A 16,570-nucleotide genomic window follows, 5' to 3' on the forward strand; every position below is an offset into this window, starting at 1 on the left:
TTTTGTCTCAGGCAACTCCAAGTGTCCTCAGTAAAATGGAGAAACAGAAGCGCAGGGAGGAAGAGGAGGAGCGCCAAATCCTTCTAGCTGTGCAGAAGAGGGAGCAGGAACAGATGCTGAAAGAAGAGAGGAAGAGGGAGATGGAAGAGAAGGTGAAAGCTGTGGAAGGTATGCATCACTGATAGGTGAAGCAAAAGTGGAAATATTGTGGGGGTCTTGCTGGTAAACTGAATTGGGACCTGCCATTTACTCTTCTCTAGTGTCAGGAACATTAATGTACATCCAAGAAGGGAGCCCCAGTGCATGCTTTACCTTAGAATTGGGGTGTCATCCTCTCTGGTCTTTACCTGTTTGGCCCACTAACTTCTCTCTTCCTTATGCTTCTCCCTCAGTGTCTGGTAGCTGTCCTCTTCTATTCCCTTCAGCTATGCCTTCCTCTTACCACCTCTGTCTTATCTCCTTCAACATCCCTATCATTTCCTTCTCCTCCTATATAGAGTTGTTTTGCAGTTGCTTCATGTTCTTCTATTGTCCCTACATATCTGATCAGCCCAGGTGACCTTTCATTGCCTTTGTGGCATGTGCTGTAGTTTACTTAAAGCACATAGGCAGAAATACTGAAAGATGGATGAGTTCTGCTGGAGAAGGAGAAAGGGTGTTGCCATCAGAGGGGCAATTTGTAATGAGGGGGCCAGATGAAGAATTAGGTTGTGCAGGTGGCAAGTTCCGGTGCTTTTCTGCTTATTAGTTCACCCAGCCACGCTGCTGCTGTTATGGTAGCAGCAGGTGTGTGGTGGTAGTAGCTTCAGCCCTGGCTCTAGTCCCGGTCCCAGGGCAAGAACTGCTGCTGCCACTGCATGGCTAGGTTGGGCTGGAGACAGTATGTGCTTCATGCTCCCTGCCCTAAGCAGGAAGAAAAGGGGGGTGGGGGTGAGGAAGCGGCAGGGGCAACAGCTGTGACCTCAACTTTGGGCTTGAAGTTGCAGCTGCAGCCACTGCCCTCCTCTACTTGTACTTGAATCTGAGGACAAGGGCTTTTCCCCCTCATGTTGAATGGAGTGCGGGGAGGAGATCTTGTCTTGGATTTCAGCAAATGTGGTATTTGCCATGTGATTAATCTGTTTCAGTTTATTTGGTTACCGTCCCACCCAAGTGAAAAGGGGTGATTCTTGCTTTCTTTCTGTCACTCTTCCACCTCAGTATTTGGGAGCTGAAGGAGCAGAAGCAGATGTGACCTTGAAGTTGGAGGCAGAGTTTTTCTGGGTTGTAGGATCATGCCAGAACCACAATCAGCCCAATAAATGGCTTGGTTACTGCAGCTGCAGTCTCAGGGAGACCCAGAGTATCCCCAGAAATTTGCTCTGGAGGCAAACAGTGCAGGACAAGGGCTGGTGAACAAAGTAAGCAGAAGAGAAAAAAGAAAAATGAAAACCATGCAGACTTACCAGGAAGAAACAATCTGCTGACCAGATGGTTGGTTACAAGCTGGATGACATCTAAGAATAGCTGTTTCTGCTTTCCACCCCACAAACCTTTTGAAAATCCATTTACATTCTTAGTCTTCATAATCCTCTGGTTGCCTGTCTAATCACAGTCCACTGCTTTAACCACAGACTCTCAGTTTTTAGCTCCACCACAAACATCCTGTGTTATCTTGGCAAATCGCATAATCTCTCTGCTATAGTTTTCCATCTTGAACTGGCATAATAATAACATCTGTACCTCGCAGAGGTGTTGTAAATATGTATTGAAAAAGTTCAGAGGTTCTCTGAAACTGCTTTTATTTCAGCTGCATGAATTGCTTGGTAAATAGAACCACCGAATGACCCAATGATGTTAGGTTTTGTCTACACAAGGAAATCCACCTGGTTAACTTAAATCCATTTTTAATGAATTCAGGTAAATTGTCACTAACCTTTGTGTGGATAGTCTTATTTTGATTTAAGAATGGTTTAAGTTCAGTTTAAACTTGTTGCCAGTCAACTTTAAAACAGATTTACTTAGATTTAAACAGCCTCTTTATACTGGTTTGCATTGATTTGAAAATTGTATCTTTTTTTAACACAGACTTGGCCATAGAAACATCAACCATCCAAGTAATATTTTTTTTGTCTCAACTGCCCTTTTATTACCAAACCAATCTTCAGTGACATTGGGTCTAATATTTTCCATAAGCCAGTTTTCTTTATGGGCAGGAAGTGACCCAAGGATAAAATCATTTGTTTTTCACGGTTCAGACTTACTAAGGAATTGGGTCCATGAACAAATTGCTGCAAGGTAAACTAAGGTAGAAATTTACAGCACATCAGCTATTCCATGTGCATACTCTTATCCCACTTTAAATGCACAGGAGATTAACCTGTTTCCATTGAGGAGCAAGCTGTATCACATTTACTGGGGCCAAGGAGTAAGAGCATAAATGCAGGTTGTTACCATGGAGTGGCTAAGGTGTTGTAAGTTCAAACCATTGTTTACCCTGTGGCAACTTACATGTTTAGCAGACCCTTAAACTAGGTGTTCAGGGTGACAAAGACCTACCTGAAGGTTGCAGTCCATTTTATTTTATTGTTTACCTTTTTGTAAGGTGTTCTGCAGTGGGAGAAGGATTGAAAATGAAATGTTGGTACTATCTAATGAAACTTCAAAAGCCCTTTGCTTAGTTAGCTTGATAATAAGTTAGCTTGGTAATAAGCTTAACTCAGGTACATAACTTCTGGCTGGGTCCATTTGTATCTTTCTGAACATATAATGGGTGGCCAGACTGTAGCTCTTAAGCAGAATTGGAGCTCTCTGGCAGTTGAAATGTGGTTCTTGCAGGAAGTAATTTAATGACACATTATTGCTTGAGATGAGGAGCTGCGTGCAAATCATTGACACTTCCTGCGATTCCTAACTGTACCACATTTTTTTGATTTGTGGCTACAAGGCTTAGGAAACTTGGCTGCCCTAATATATTGTCTAGGTTAACGTCTGTGTTTCCACCAGGACAGCGGTTAGGCATTTCAGGTGATCTTCCCAGGTGTAGCATCATGTCGCACAAATATTCAACTGGAAAATCATAGAAAAACCTGTTCAGACACTAGCCAGTTTTGGAGTCAGACGGGTCATGTTCTTTGTAGCTTAGAAGTATGACAGTGTATTGATTGTTCATCTGCAGCTTCACAGATGAGAGATTCTTTAGACTGCAGTGATAAAGTGACCATTAGTCATAACTGAACTCTAGCATGATAATCGAGGATTTTCCTAATTTTTCAAACAGCTCACCAGTGCAAAATGCCACAGAATATAAACAGCTTCCTAAAGTCTACACCTCTGTTTTTCTCTGTTCCTATCAGTGCTAGGTATGTCCATTAAAAGGCTTAGGTGCTCAGTGATCATCAACTCATCATAGAGACATCCAGTCATGTAAGTGACCCTCTTCTGAGGTGTGAAATCAAGTTCATCAACATATTTAATAGCCCTATACCTACATATGGTTTTATGTTGGAATTTCTGCATTGCAAGTTTGAAAAGATGCCAGATGGATTCTTCTTCCTTTTCCTTCCAGCTAGGCCAACTCAAGTCTGAGTCCTTTTGTTCCTCTTCTGGTCTTTTGGATCAGCCTACAAGATTCAGCTTTTCATATTTAATTTCTTCTGCATCCTCCACCTTTCTTGGTTCCCAACTAATGCAATAGGTTTTCTGAGAGAGTTGTTTCTCTGTAGCCTGAGAACTGTACAACACTGGGCAGTTTACTAAAACAAATTTTGGTATCCTAGGTCACAATAGACAAATGCTGTGTCATAAGAGTATTTATCAGCCATATCTTCCCCTATCATGGTCTGTAACTTCTTTCCAAGCGTCCAGAAAGCCCTGTAGTTTCTAAGTTTAGTATGATTTCAAGGTCTGTAAGTCTTTGTTGAGGATCCATTTCCCATGGGCCAAAGTCTGTGTAGTGTGTTATATCATGGAGGCAACTCCTTAACTTCCTCCCGTTTAGGAATTGCATATACATCTGAATGCCACCACTCAGATGCCTGGTATTAAACTCCTAAAAAAAACCCCATGAGTTAGTCAGATTTCACAAAAGGGCCCTCTGTTTCATGTCTCCTCAGTCGCAATAAAAGCACTCCAGGTTCATGCATCTTTTCTATCCCTGTTGTACCCAGCTTTAATTTATCCCTTGATTTTTGTATCAAGTTGTCCCTCTACCCTCTTTCCCAAATTTTAGAAATGTAGGTCTAGCCAAAGTTTTGTGAGAGTAAACTGGGACTATTTCTTGTTCTGTTACTCATTCAGGATTGGAAATGCTTTCCCCAGAACTACTCCTGAATAACACACCCATTTTCTCCTCAGACAATTGCTGAGATGTATCAGTTGTACGTGGAGCCACACTAGGGCTGCTCCTGTTGGAAGTGTCCAGCTGGAATCTCTGTCACTTTCCCCTCACCTAAAATGTCTCATAGAGCTTAGCATTTTTCTCACAGCTGTCATCAAAGTAGTAGCATCAAAGGTGCCTTCTCATATAATAAAAGGAACCAGGAAAGGAATCCATTCCTACCATGTGGGATGTGACCATCTGTTCATTTCAAGGAAAACAGAGGCCTATGTCTTCCTTAGTGTTTGTAGGGAAAGCTCAAGAACTTTCCTTCAGGTGAAAGTAGTGGCTCTACTTCTGGCTGCTTGACCAAGTCTCCTGCCAACCCTGATATATGCCAGTCAGTAGGCATAGACCAGCAAGTTATGTGGGAATTTGGAAACAGATTGCCAGCCATTGCACTACAGTGATGAGAGATGAGAAAAGACAACCTTAATTACTTTGCATTTGCTTGCTACTACTGCTTCTAGGAGGGTGATCACATTGAGTGAAGCCCTTGAACAAGTCAACACCTTCCCACCATCTTTGTAGGTTCAGCACGCTTCTAGCTGCACATGGTAGATGAACAGCCTGCCTAGCTTACTTGCACGATGTTATTGGTGAATGGTAAGAAGCTTAAGCTACTTTGTGTCTCTGCCCTCCCTCTGCAGAACGAGCCAGGCGGAGGAAGCTTCGAGAAGAGCGGGCTTGGCTGCTGGCCCAGGGGAAGGAGCTTCCCCCAGAACTTTCCCACTTGGATCCCAGTTCCCCTACCAGGGATGAAAGGAGGACCAAGGATCTGTGAGTATCACCAGCTGTTGGGTATGCAGCACATATGTGCACCCACACCCACATAGAATATATATGCAGGAAGAATGTGGCTAGTGAGAGGGAGGCCATGTACAGATATTCATGTCCAGAGTTGCTGCTCTCCCAGGAGAAATCATAAGTGTACAGAACAAAAATGACTGCTCCAGGAGAAGAATAACCCAGGAATAACCAGTGTTAAATCAACCCCAGGAAAGTTTCTCCTAGGAGAGCAAATGTTGGTACATGTTCTCTTCTGAGAGAAGGCACAGCAGTTCTCCAGCATCCCATGGTGCTTTTCTCCTGTGCGCCCCCCCCCCCCTCCCGCCCCTCCCCATTTACCTCCCAGACATCCTCCTTCCCACACATGCAGGGAAACCTGTTACTTGCTGGACTCTGCTGCTTCAGCCATGCAGAGAGCAGAACACATCCCCTTCACAATCCCCATGTTGTGCTGCAGGGAGACATTGGCTGACCTAGACACTGCTCTGAGTTAACTTATCAGGGCTACCCTGTGCATTGCTGCTATCTTTCTCTGGGCAGACTGAAGGAGTCTGCAGAGCGTACTGAGATGCATGCACAGGAGGAAACCCCTGAATGCAGTGGCAACACTACATGCTCTCTGCTCCTCAAGGGATCATCATTTGATTATCTGATCAGGTGCCTGTGGGTAACTTTTTCTACCAGGAAGACAAACCTGGGAGAATTTTTAGATCATTTGAACACATATACAAAGAGAGAGAGTATGAGAAAATGTGTTTTGGGTAATAGAACAGAGAGGAGTGGGGTTGGATGAACAGCAGATTTTGTGCTGCAGGCAAGAGGGCATCTCTCTGAAGGTGTGCCCATTAATGTGGCAGCCCTGCCTCTGGGGTGGAGGAAAGGTGAGGGATAAGAGCGTGTGCATTCGTTGTGCTTCACATTTTTGCTTCCCATTGCAGCTTTGAATTGGATGATGAGTTCACTGCCATGTACAAAGGTTAGTCTTCTACCCCAGCCTTTTGCTTTGTTAGATTTTAAATAAGTTAATATCTTCTGAGGTTGTGTAATGGCTTGTCTTCCTTTTGTTGCTGCCAGTTCTGGATGTGGTAAAGGCTCACAAGGACTCTTGGCCCTTTTTGGAACCAGTTGATGAATCATATGCTCCAAACTACTACCAAATCATTAAGGTAGGCTGTGTAGTCCAGCCTGGTGGGTCAACTCTTCCATTTTGCTCTTTGGTGACTAGATTAATAGACATCCATGCATTGGATCAGTTGTCTGAAGATCTGTTTTCTCTGTTATGCAGAAGTTCAGGCTACATGAGTCTAGTGGTCCTCTCTGGCCTTAAAATCCAATAGAAAGTTGCCCCATAATAATAATACAGGGTGTAGTGAGACTATCTTTGGGACCTCACTAGTGCTTGTTTTAACTGAACTTGGTGTATTTCAGGCTCCCATGGACATCTCCAGCATGGAGAAGAAGTTGAATGGAGGTCAGTACTGCACCAAGGAGGAGTTTGTGGGTGACATGAAGACCATGTTCAGGAATTGCCTCAAGTACAATGGGGAAGGCAGTGGTAAGAGCAGTGAGAGAAGATTTGTTCTCTCTTGTCAGCAGTTGGTCAGTACAGCCACAGGCCTCTCCCTCTTTGCTATTAGCTGGCTTGTACAAGACTCCAAAACTCTTCCTTTAGGTACTGTCTGGAGGCTGGAGTAGAAAATAGGTGTTCCTAGATACTAAGGCCTGATTCAACAGGGTACTTAAATGCATGAATTGTATACTTTAAATATATACATTAACTGATTAAAGGGCATCTGCTCACATGTGTAAAGTTCTTCATGTGCTTAAGTATTTGGGCCTAGAATGTTGCATGAACCATTGGGTTCTCTAGTTACTTACAGCGTTAATTACAAAGAGAAGAGATGTCTTTGTAGGCATCTTTCCTTTTGTGAGTGTGTCTTCTGTGTGTCTTTCCTTTTGTTGAGTAGCAGGGGATTTTATGGAAGGCAGGAGTTTGCTTTGGAAAACAGAACCGTGTAGCCTCTGGTTGGCATGGGACCAGGTGCCCCATGAGCCATAGCCCCCCCGGGCCTTATGTAGTACAAGTCACACACCACAGGGGCAGGCCTCCTAGGGTCTACCTCCATAGTCACAAAGACAGTCCCTCTGCCTGCCTGGCTTCATGGGCAGCTAGGCCTATTTCCTGAGCTCCCTCCTACCATGCCACCCTCAGAAGCAGGGGCAGGAAACAGAAGCCAGAGGAGAGACTACAGAGGGAGAGAGGATCCAGAGACCTTAGCTGGGAGGAATGAGGAATTGGACCTGAGCAGTGGGAGGAATGGTGGCTGGGCAGTAGCCTATGGGCCACGGGCTGTATGAGGCTCACAGGCTGCCAGTTGGACAGCCCTGTTGTAAAGTAAAACTAAATAAGGAATATCCAGTACATGTAGCTTTTTGGAGGAAATGGTGTTCTTGTTATCTTCTTTTGCTTCTTGCTACATGGGCCAGTTACTAGGGAGACCCTGATTAGAATCAGCACTCCCCTTTGTGGCAGTTGAAACCAGATGTGAAGCTGGTGAGAAACATGCAGGTTTGTACTACGGCAATGTTGCACATTGTTTCACCCATACCTGCATCTGTGGGCTGGATGGGAAAATTCCCTGAAGGGCAGAAGGAACTTAGATTCCTCAGAGGTGGGTTCCAGCTAAGAGAATCCTGTGCTCAGGGGCTGAGAAAAAGATCCATTTTCAGTGGCTGTGTCCTGCAAAAGAAATGTTGAGGTGGTAAAGAGGAAGGAATTAGAATGCATTTTTTCACTGACACCTCCCGCATGTCTCTTTATTGACTTCACTGAAGACCAAGAACTTTTTGTGAGCAGAATATTTTATAGAAATAGGATATGTAGGTTGACTGATGCTTGTGTTGTACCTCCTGTGCCCATAAGTCGAGAAGATGTTTAGAAACTGCCTGTAGAAAAAACTTTACATCACCCTTCCCATGTTCTGAGCGTACAGAGCAGGGACTTGGAACAGTCCGTGAATAGTTGTAAATAGAATCAGATTCAATTATGGGTGGGACTTCTATCTGGAGGGGAATAAAATAGCTTGTTTGGCACCAATTTATTTGGAATGTGGAGGGTTAACCCTTTTTTCTTACAACACCTTCACCTAACTGACTATTCAGGGCCTGCTTAAAGTTGGGTTTGAGAGTTCACATATTCAGCTATGCAGTCCCTATTAAGGCTGTCCTTGGACATTGGTTTAGTGACAAAGTTAAATGATAACTCAGAGCATAACTGTCACTAGTACTACTTGGTAATACCTAGGTTAGTTGTAGGCAACATTTTTTGGCCGTAGTGCTGAAAAACACCACAATGCCTACCTTGGAAGGTGCTGGAGTGCCGGTATGCCAGAAAAACAAAATGAGGGCAGGAGGTACATGGCAGGATGCCCCTACCCCCCCCAGCCTGGGCTGTGTGGCTGTCAGCAGCTACCCAGAGCCAGGGCCAGCTGCAGCCAGGAGGCTCCAAACAGCTGCTCCGGAGTCCTGGCACCAACTCTGTACCCCCGTGCCTCGGAGCGGGGAGTGGGGGCGGGGTATGAGGCAGCACAACCCCAGTCTCTCCCCAGCTCCCGGCACAGAGCTGGTGACTGGGCTGCAGATAGCTGTGCCGGGCTCCACAGCTCTGGCAACTCCATGCCAGCATCGACTGTGGACGCACCTCGGGGCGGTCTGCGCTGCCCTGCTGTTCGCTCTGAGGTGTGCACGCAGTCGCCGCCAGCTTGAAGCTGATGCCAGAGCTGTGGAGCTGTTTGCAGCCTGCCCACTGCTTGCTGCAGCTGCCCGGAGCCCAGGCTGGCTACGAACAGCTGTGCTGGGCTCCAGAGCCCAATCACCAGCTCTGTGCCGGGAACGGGGGGAGACACCAGGGTTGCACTGCCTCGCACCCCTCCCCCACCGCCCGCTCCGAGTTGCACATGTACGCACCAATACAGAGCTGATACCAGGGCTTCAGAGCCTGGCACAGCTCTTTGCAGCTTCCCAGCTGCAGCTGGCCCCGGCTCTGGGTAGCTGCTGCCAGCCGGGAGCCTGGGCTGCTCCCAGCAGGCAGCTGGGATGCTGCAAGCCCTGCTGGGAGCAGCCCGGGCTCTCGCTGGCAGCAGCAACCCAGAGCTAGGGCTGGCCGTGGCATGCTGAGCAAAATGGCCTCACGTGCCATGCTTGGCACGCGTGCCGGGGGTTGCCAACCCCTGACCTAGGTGTTTCTTGAAGGTATCCAATCCTACTACTGAACAAGTCTGATCTGACCGGTTCCAAAGTCTGTTGAAACTATAATCCAAGCTGCTTCATTGAAAACAAAGCTCATCCTTCTTTTTATTTTTCCAGAGAGCTTCTCTGAGGAAAATATTTTGTAGAAACATGAGAAATCGGAGGCACTTGGAATAGGGTTAGTCTTGTCCCACCCCGTTGTTTCTCTCCATGAAAATGTTTCTCTGCCACTCTTCTTTTGAATGCAGAATACACCAAAATGGCTTACAACTTGGAAAGATGTTTTCACCGAGCGATGATGAAGCACTTCCCTGGTGAGGATGGGGACACAGATGAGGAGTTCTGGATCAGAGAGGATGGGAAGCGAGAGAAGAGGAGCCGTCGGACAGGGCGCTCCAGTGCCGGCAATGTTTGGACCCGATCAAGAGACCATGATGGACCAGGAAGGAGACAGCAACGCTTGGAGAATGGAGGGAAACCACCACCATACCGAGCTACTTCCCGCATTTCTGCTTCCTCCTCATCTTCGTCCTCTTCTTCCTCTGCAGAGGACCCAAGTAGCAACACAACACAGCCCCCTCAAGAAGTGGGCCCTTCCAATGGTCGAGGTTTCCCTCGCCCTCTGCAGTATGGCGGAATGCCCAACCAAGTGCCACATCCTGGTCAGATGGTAAGGGTTGCTTGTTATCTATGAGAATTAACAACTTAATGTGGGGAAGGACAAGAGAATAGAATTTTGTTCCCCTAAGACCCAGTAAAAGCCTTGCTGCATGATGAGGACCCATGTAGTTGGACATAGGTCCTCATTTCTGTTGATTTGATCTTGGTTTTAGTTTTTAAAAATGTGTGTTTAACTCTTTTGGTTGCAGAATTAGTCTTTGAAATATGCATTGGTGTCTTGTCCTCCCGAGTCTGTAGAGGGACAGCTCTAGTGCTTCCCTTTGAGTGCAGGACTGGAAAGGAACTTTTGAGGCATCAAACCCAGTCCTCTGTTTCAGGGGCAACCATATCATATAATCCCTATCAGAAATTTACCAAGATTTATCCAAGGTCCTTCTCCACCTGTCATTTCCAGCTTACAGCTGAAAAACCCCTTGTTGTTAGTCTTTAAGTGCATGCCCCTTGCATTTTGTGCTATTGAATTTAATCTCTTCCTGTTGTTTCAGTCCCTAAGGTCATTTAGTTCTGTCTGTACAATATCCCGACCCTTTCCTATGTTAATGATGGCTCCTAACTTGGTGTCATCAACAAATTTCATCAGGGCATGCCTACTTTTTTTCATGGGTCAATAATGTAAATGCCATATTTTTTTTTTGTATACAGCATGCCCCAGAATAAAATATGCACTGTGTATTTGAAAAGCAGGATGCAGGAAAAAAGATCTTTCCTTGTAATAAGTAACTGAGTAGCAACAGCCAGAGAGCGGAACCTATTCATTATTCTGCTCCTTGTGAGTTCATGCAGACTTTACTTTCACTTTTGCCCAATAAGTGGCAGAAACTGCTCTTACCGTATTTCTTGCATATGAGGCACACTACAGTTTCCAGTAGCTGGCTTCTGCAGAAATGGTGTGCATGTGAGAAAATATGGTTTTTAACTAAACGAGTCTTGTGGCTGATCTGAAAAGAAATCTAGTAGTAGCTACTATTCAGCCTGCTACTACTCCCTTTTCAACTACACCTGTTGCCATCTTGTTGCCCTACAATTCCTCTGCTGATCTCATGTAGCACAGTCAGATATTTTACTGAAGTCTAGATAAATGCGTTGCTGCTCATGACTCTTTGATTTTTGACATAGAAGCCAGAAGTTAATGTGAAATTTGTTTGTTGGAACACTAGCTCCAGAGGCTGCGATGAAGCATGAAGCCATCAAGCAGTCTTAGAGGGGTCCCTGAACACTCTACTTTCTCAGTTACTGCAGCTTCTGTCACAGTTTGGATGGTCCCCTGGACCCCTAGCCAATGGGCCGTTCTGATCTTTCCATTTGCTTCTAGGTAGTTGGAGGGTTGATAAATATATCAAGGCCTATTTTGTGGGATTTGTAGCTGGAATTTATGAGAACTTTCTGGTGGTAGAGCCACCAACAGATGGTGTCAACAGATCTTTTCAGAATAAAGGGTCAAATTTATTATATAATCTGAGTGCCTGTTGAATCTGTATGGGCCATCCACAGCTGCAGTCTTGCTCTTCTACAGTCTCATAGAAGTTTCTGGTTTTCCCTCTAGCGGCCAGCAGTGCCAGGAACATTTGGCCTTCTGAGAGGATCAGATCCAGCTAAGCTATATGGATCACCACGAGTACCAGAACCCCATCCTGGAGATCCAGTTCAGCAGCACCAGCACTTTGCTATGCAGGTAAAAAAAAAGGAAAAATTAACCAAACAAACAAAACAAAAGGAATCTGAATTTTCTGCATGCAACTTTTCGAATTGCATACATTAATAGAGTGGGTCTAGAGCACTAAGAACTGTGACCTTCCCTGTTGTTCATGGTATACAATTTTTGTAGTTGTGGTTTCCATCTCGTTGCATTCATTGGTTCCATGGGAAAATGGCATCATCTCTCCGGCAGAAGAGCTAACCCATTGCCGTGATTCATTGATCCTTTCACCTCTACTTTTTGTGCCTCTTGTAGCTTTCATGTGCCCAGAGGGGAGGTAGCTTTTACTAAACCTGTTCACTTTCTTTTCTTCCCAGCCTCCAGTTGGACTGAATGAACACAGAGGACACAGATTGCCTGCACCTGAGAAGCAGGTGTGTGCAGGACCAACACACATCTCCGCACTGGGATCACGGCCTGGATCCCTGCAGCTTGGGCAAATGAGTGGCCCACCCCCTGATGCCATGTACCCCCCAGCACAGTTTCAGCAAGGCTTTATCCCTCCAAGGCACAATGGACCTCCCCTGAGACCTCCAGAGAGCTCAGAAATCCCCCCTGGCCATATGTACAGACCATATAAATATCTGAATCGAGCACATCCTGCTGTGTGGAATGGAAGCCACAGTGCAGCAAGCCAGGCCACCCTGGGGCCAGATGAAAAGCCCCCCATGGGCCCAGGACCTTCTCTGCAGCCCCGTGCTCTTAGTCATATGATGGATCCTCAGGCTATGAGGCCGCCTCTGCCTTCCAGCCAGTGGACTGAGCAATCAAATTTCCTACCTCATGGGGTTCCTCCCTCAGGATATATCAGACTACCTGGTAAAGCCACCAGCCAGAGGATGCAGCAGTCACCGGCCTCTGTGTTTGGGGGACCCCCTCAGGTTCAAAGAGGGTGCCAGGGTGGGGATTCCATGATGGACAGTCCAGAGATGATCGCTATGCAGCAGCTGTCATCCCGGGTGTGCCCACCAGGTGTGCCTTACCACCCTCGTCAGCCTTCTCCCCCACACCTGCCTGGCCCTTTCCCACAGCTGGCCCACGTGGCATCAGCCAATGTGCAGCCCCCAAAGCCAGTGTTGGGTAATGGAAATGCTCAGGATGCCAGTCAGACAGCAGAGCCGGAGAGCAACCAAGGTAATTGGAGTGGGAATGCATGCTTGTTGACCTGGTGCAGCGCACAGCCACTGCCAGAGTCATTTATCTTTTCTTGACCGTGGCTGTTTCCCACACCTCCTTGCCTGGCCTCTGCTCACTCACCCAGAGACCCCCCCAGGCCACTACACAGCCACACACATTTTTGATAGATTGCCTGTCTTGTTGATCAATAGGTTTTCTTAAAGGAAAAACTGCTCTGCTTTTCTCAGGACAAGCCACCTTTGTCACCTAGAAGAAATTGAAAGAGCTAGTAAGATTATTCGTATGTCATTAGACTCAGCATTCATGAATCTAGTACTGCAGGTGCTGTTGGGCTTGCAAAGCAATGTCACTGTGATAAGCTCAGTGCTGTAGTCCCACACAAAAATTAAAAACCAACTTCCACACAATTTATTCTTAATGTATTTTGAGACCAAGCTCAATGCTCTGTTAAATATTATTGGGTTTTTTATCTATATATGGCAGGGGTGTCCATCTCATCCAGCCCCATGAGGTAGATGAGGGGCATGGGACCAGTCAGTAGAATCAGTCTAGCCCACGGAATGGCCCCACATGCCAGAACCAGCCTGCAGGGGCATGGGTACCGCCTGCAGCATTTACCCTGGACTGGTCCCATGTTCTGCTTGCAGTGCACGTGCTGGCTGTAGTACTCCACACCACATGCAGTATCAGTCCTGGCCCTATGTGGGGCATGCAGTACATGAAGCCTGTCAGGGCACATGCTTTATATGGTATATGAGGCCAGTCTGGAGTGCATGCTGCATGTGCTGCCTGTGATGGACCAGCCCTGTATGCTGGCCCCACCATGCAGGGCTGATCTGTGGTCCCAGTCCAGGCGGACTCTTGACCCAGCTTGCAGGGCCAGTCTGGCATGGGCACCACATGCAGCACAAACCCGTGACTGGCCCCATGCACTGTGTGCAGTATGCACTGGCTCTAGCCTCTGCATGCTGCTTGCATGGGCCCCAGATAACTTCTATATAGATCAAGATATAGATATCTGTATGTATATCTATTTCTCAGGGGTGTCAGAGATGGGGCCAGCACGAGCCCTATCATTCAGCCCTTAGTGCTTCCTGTGGGTCTCAGAGTGGTGCACAGAATACAGCATGCTCTGACCCCAGTCCCACACAGAACCCACCTGGTGTGGGCTGTACACGGTACATGTGTGGGCCAGTCTGGGACATATGTTGTATGCATGGTTATATACACATAGTTTGGATGAAATCTAAGATTACCAAGTTATTAAAACTAGAGGTGCACTAATAAATCGGTCCCATATTGGATTGGCACCTATATAGGGAAAATTGACAGTATCGGAAATCGGCTTTTTTGCCTGATGTGGCCAATAATGTGGCCGATAAATGGTCCCGTGCATGCTCACAGCTGCAGCATGCATATGGTCAGGAGCGCAGCCCAACGGCTTGAAGAGCCCCCTCCACCTCCATGACCTCCTAGGGTGCATGCAGCGGTGGGAGTGCCCCCTCCCCATGCCCTTCAGACAAGCTACTCATGGCTCTGTCCCATGTCTGCCCTGCTGTGGCTGAGTAGCACCTGCCCCAGCCCCACTCCCTCCCCCACCACAGGGACCTGGATCTGCCCCCCTATACCTCTTCCCTTCCCCCACACCAGACTTACCAGCCCAACGCTGGTCTCCAAGCTGCCCAGCTGCATAACTGTATGGCCGATATGGCTCCTTAAAAGTCAGCCATTGATATTAGTCCAAAAAATCTCTATCAGGACACCCCTAATTAAAACAGATCGATTCTGACTCGGGTTCTAGGCATTATCACTGTATAAATGTAGTATGCAACATTTCCAGAGATTACCTGGAATTTATGTGAAAGTTGGTTCTTCAGAGAGCTGAATTGAATGCTGAATTTTCACAGCATTGACATGCGTTTCCAATGCATCACTTAAGGCTTTTCTGTCCAGAGTCTACTCTAATTGTATTCAAACAGGATTCATATACAGTACTGAGAATATTAATGGGTTGGTGGCTGGCAACCACGATTAAGCCACTGACCTACAAACCGGTGACAGTTATCAGGAAACAGCCAAGATCAGATGTGAAGACGGTTACTTAAAGAAATTACTAAGTATGGTTCTTTGACTGTGTGTTAGTGAGTGTCCTGCTTTAGGTGTCCTTTGAATAACAAGAGGCTGTCAGGGCTGTACCAACGTCTTGTGTCTCTGTTTCCCTGCAAGATGGCAGCAAAATGAAATCTGGACAACCTCCAGCTATTTGTAGCATTTGCTAATCCAACCTTCATTGTGAATTTCTTGAAGCATTCATTCTTTTCATCTTAAAAACAAAACAAAAAACCCACAAAAAAACAAGCAAGCAAACATTCTATCCAGCTGGACTTTCACAAAGTAAGGAAGAGTGAAGAATTTGACAAGCTCCTGCACTGCAGAGTCTGGTGCCTAGCACAACTGCCATAGAGTGGCAGACTCAAAACCACTGGGGTTTAAACTCTTCCCTAATCTGTGTCGGATTCATTCCTCTTGCAGATGGGCACAGCTGCTGCTGCGTCTGCCTGGGGGGAATCACGTCTTGGATGGAAATGCAGTTTGTTGCTTTTTTTCCTTTGGGACTTATAAGTCCAGATATGTTAGTCTCAAACTGCCTCTGTTAGAGCAGTCTGTGAGAGTTGCTTCTGACCCAGATGAAATGGCAACTGCCAAACTGGAGGCAGAAAAATCGTCCCCAGCTGGTGTCTTCTCACACAAACACTCCGTGCCAGATTTCCTGAAACACTTGCCAAGAACCCTAAGTACAGCCAAGCAAAAAGGACGTTGGCAAAATTCAGCCACTTCTGCCCCTCATGGGTTTCATAAAGAGACTCTGCACATCTCTGTGCCCATGATAATCAAGGTGGCAAAGGTACAAGAAAAATCCAGGGGTATGAAGGATTCTTCTCATATGGGGTGCAAGATTTATTCTTCCACCTTACCACAACTCCATATTGTGACCTCTCAGGCCCTGTTTGTGAAATGCTGTTTTCTCACATGGAAGTGTGTAGCCTCCTTTCTATCTAAAGCGGGGAGGATGTGAGAAAACATAAAGGCTAGATAGTCTTCAAGTATGATATATGGGGTAGATGACATTGCTTTGAGATGGGCTTGCCTGGCTTTGAGCATCCAGCATCCCAGAAGGAGTTTAGTGAACCACAGAGGACCTGTTGTTTGAAGGGATGGAGCTCTGCAGCAGTCAAAAAGATGAACTGGCCAACAGGCCCAAAATTTCTAGGGCTGTGCTGTGATCACAAGCCATAACAGCATCCAGCTCCAATGAAACTGAGGACACCCTACTATTTGTTGTCTCAAAAATGGGCACATCCTGGAGGCATCTGTCTGCTTCCTCTGCTGTGCACCTGGCACCGTCCCATCAGCAGCAGGTTTGATGAAAACATTGGGACATAGAGACTAGATTGGCCGCAGTATACTAACGATAGCTTCAGAAAGTCATGTATGAATGTCTAGAAAGTAACAAACTTTCAAAATATGGAAGAAAGCTAAAGTTATTGCTGTCCTGAAACCCAGTAAACCACCAGAGGATCCAAAGAGCTACCAATTCATCTCCATACTCGGTGTTACGTACAAACTCATTGCATGCATAATCCTGAATAGAACAGAGAACA

At 46.4% G+C, this 16,570-nt stretch overlaps 1 protein-coding gene across 2 annotated transcripts in view; it reads left to right on the forward strand.

Moving 5' to 3' along the window:
• The window catches only part of LOC102576677 (chromatin remodeling regulator CECR2), a 143,652-nt gene that overhangs the window by 103,879 nt on the left and 23,203 nt on the right, over nucleotides 1–16,570 (forward strand). For both annotated transcript variants that reach the window (XM_014609215.3, XM_014609221.3), the window contains exons 9-16: nucleotides 12–168; nucleotides 5,008–5,137; nucleotides 6,085–6,122; nucleotides 6,221–6,312; nucleotides 6,575–6,701; nucleotides 9,643–10,064; nucleotides 11,619–11,747; nucleotides 12,089–12,905. In XM_014609215.3, the coding sequence (XP_014464701.2) occupies nucleotides 12–168; nucleotides 5,008–5,137; nucleotides 6,085–6,122; nucleotides 6,221–6,312; nucleotides 6,575–6,701; nucleotides 9,643–10,064; nucleotides 11,619–11,747; nucleotides 12,089–12,905 (1,912 nt within the window). The remainder of the gene's footprint in view (nucleotides 1–11; nucleotides 169–5,007; nucleotides 5,138–6,084; nucleotides 6,123–6,220; nucleotides 6,313–6,574; nucleotides 6,702–9,642; nucleotides 10,065–11,618; nucleotides 11,748–12,088; nucleotides 12,906–16,570) is intronic.

Source organism: Alligator mississippiensis, chromosome 4, assembly GCF_030867095.1.
Source record: "Alligator mississippiensis isolate rAllMis1 chromosome 4, rAllMis1, whole genome shotgun sequence".
NCBI lineage: Eukaryota > Metazoa > Chordata > Crocodylia > Alligatoridae > Alligator > Alligator mississippiensis.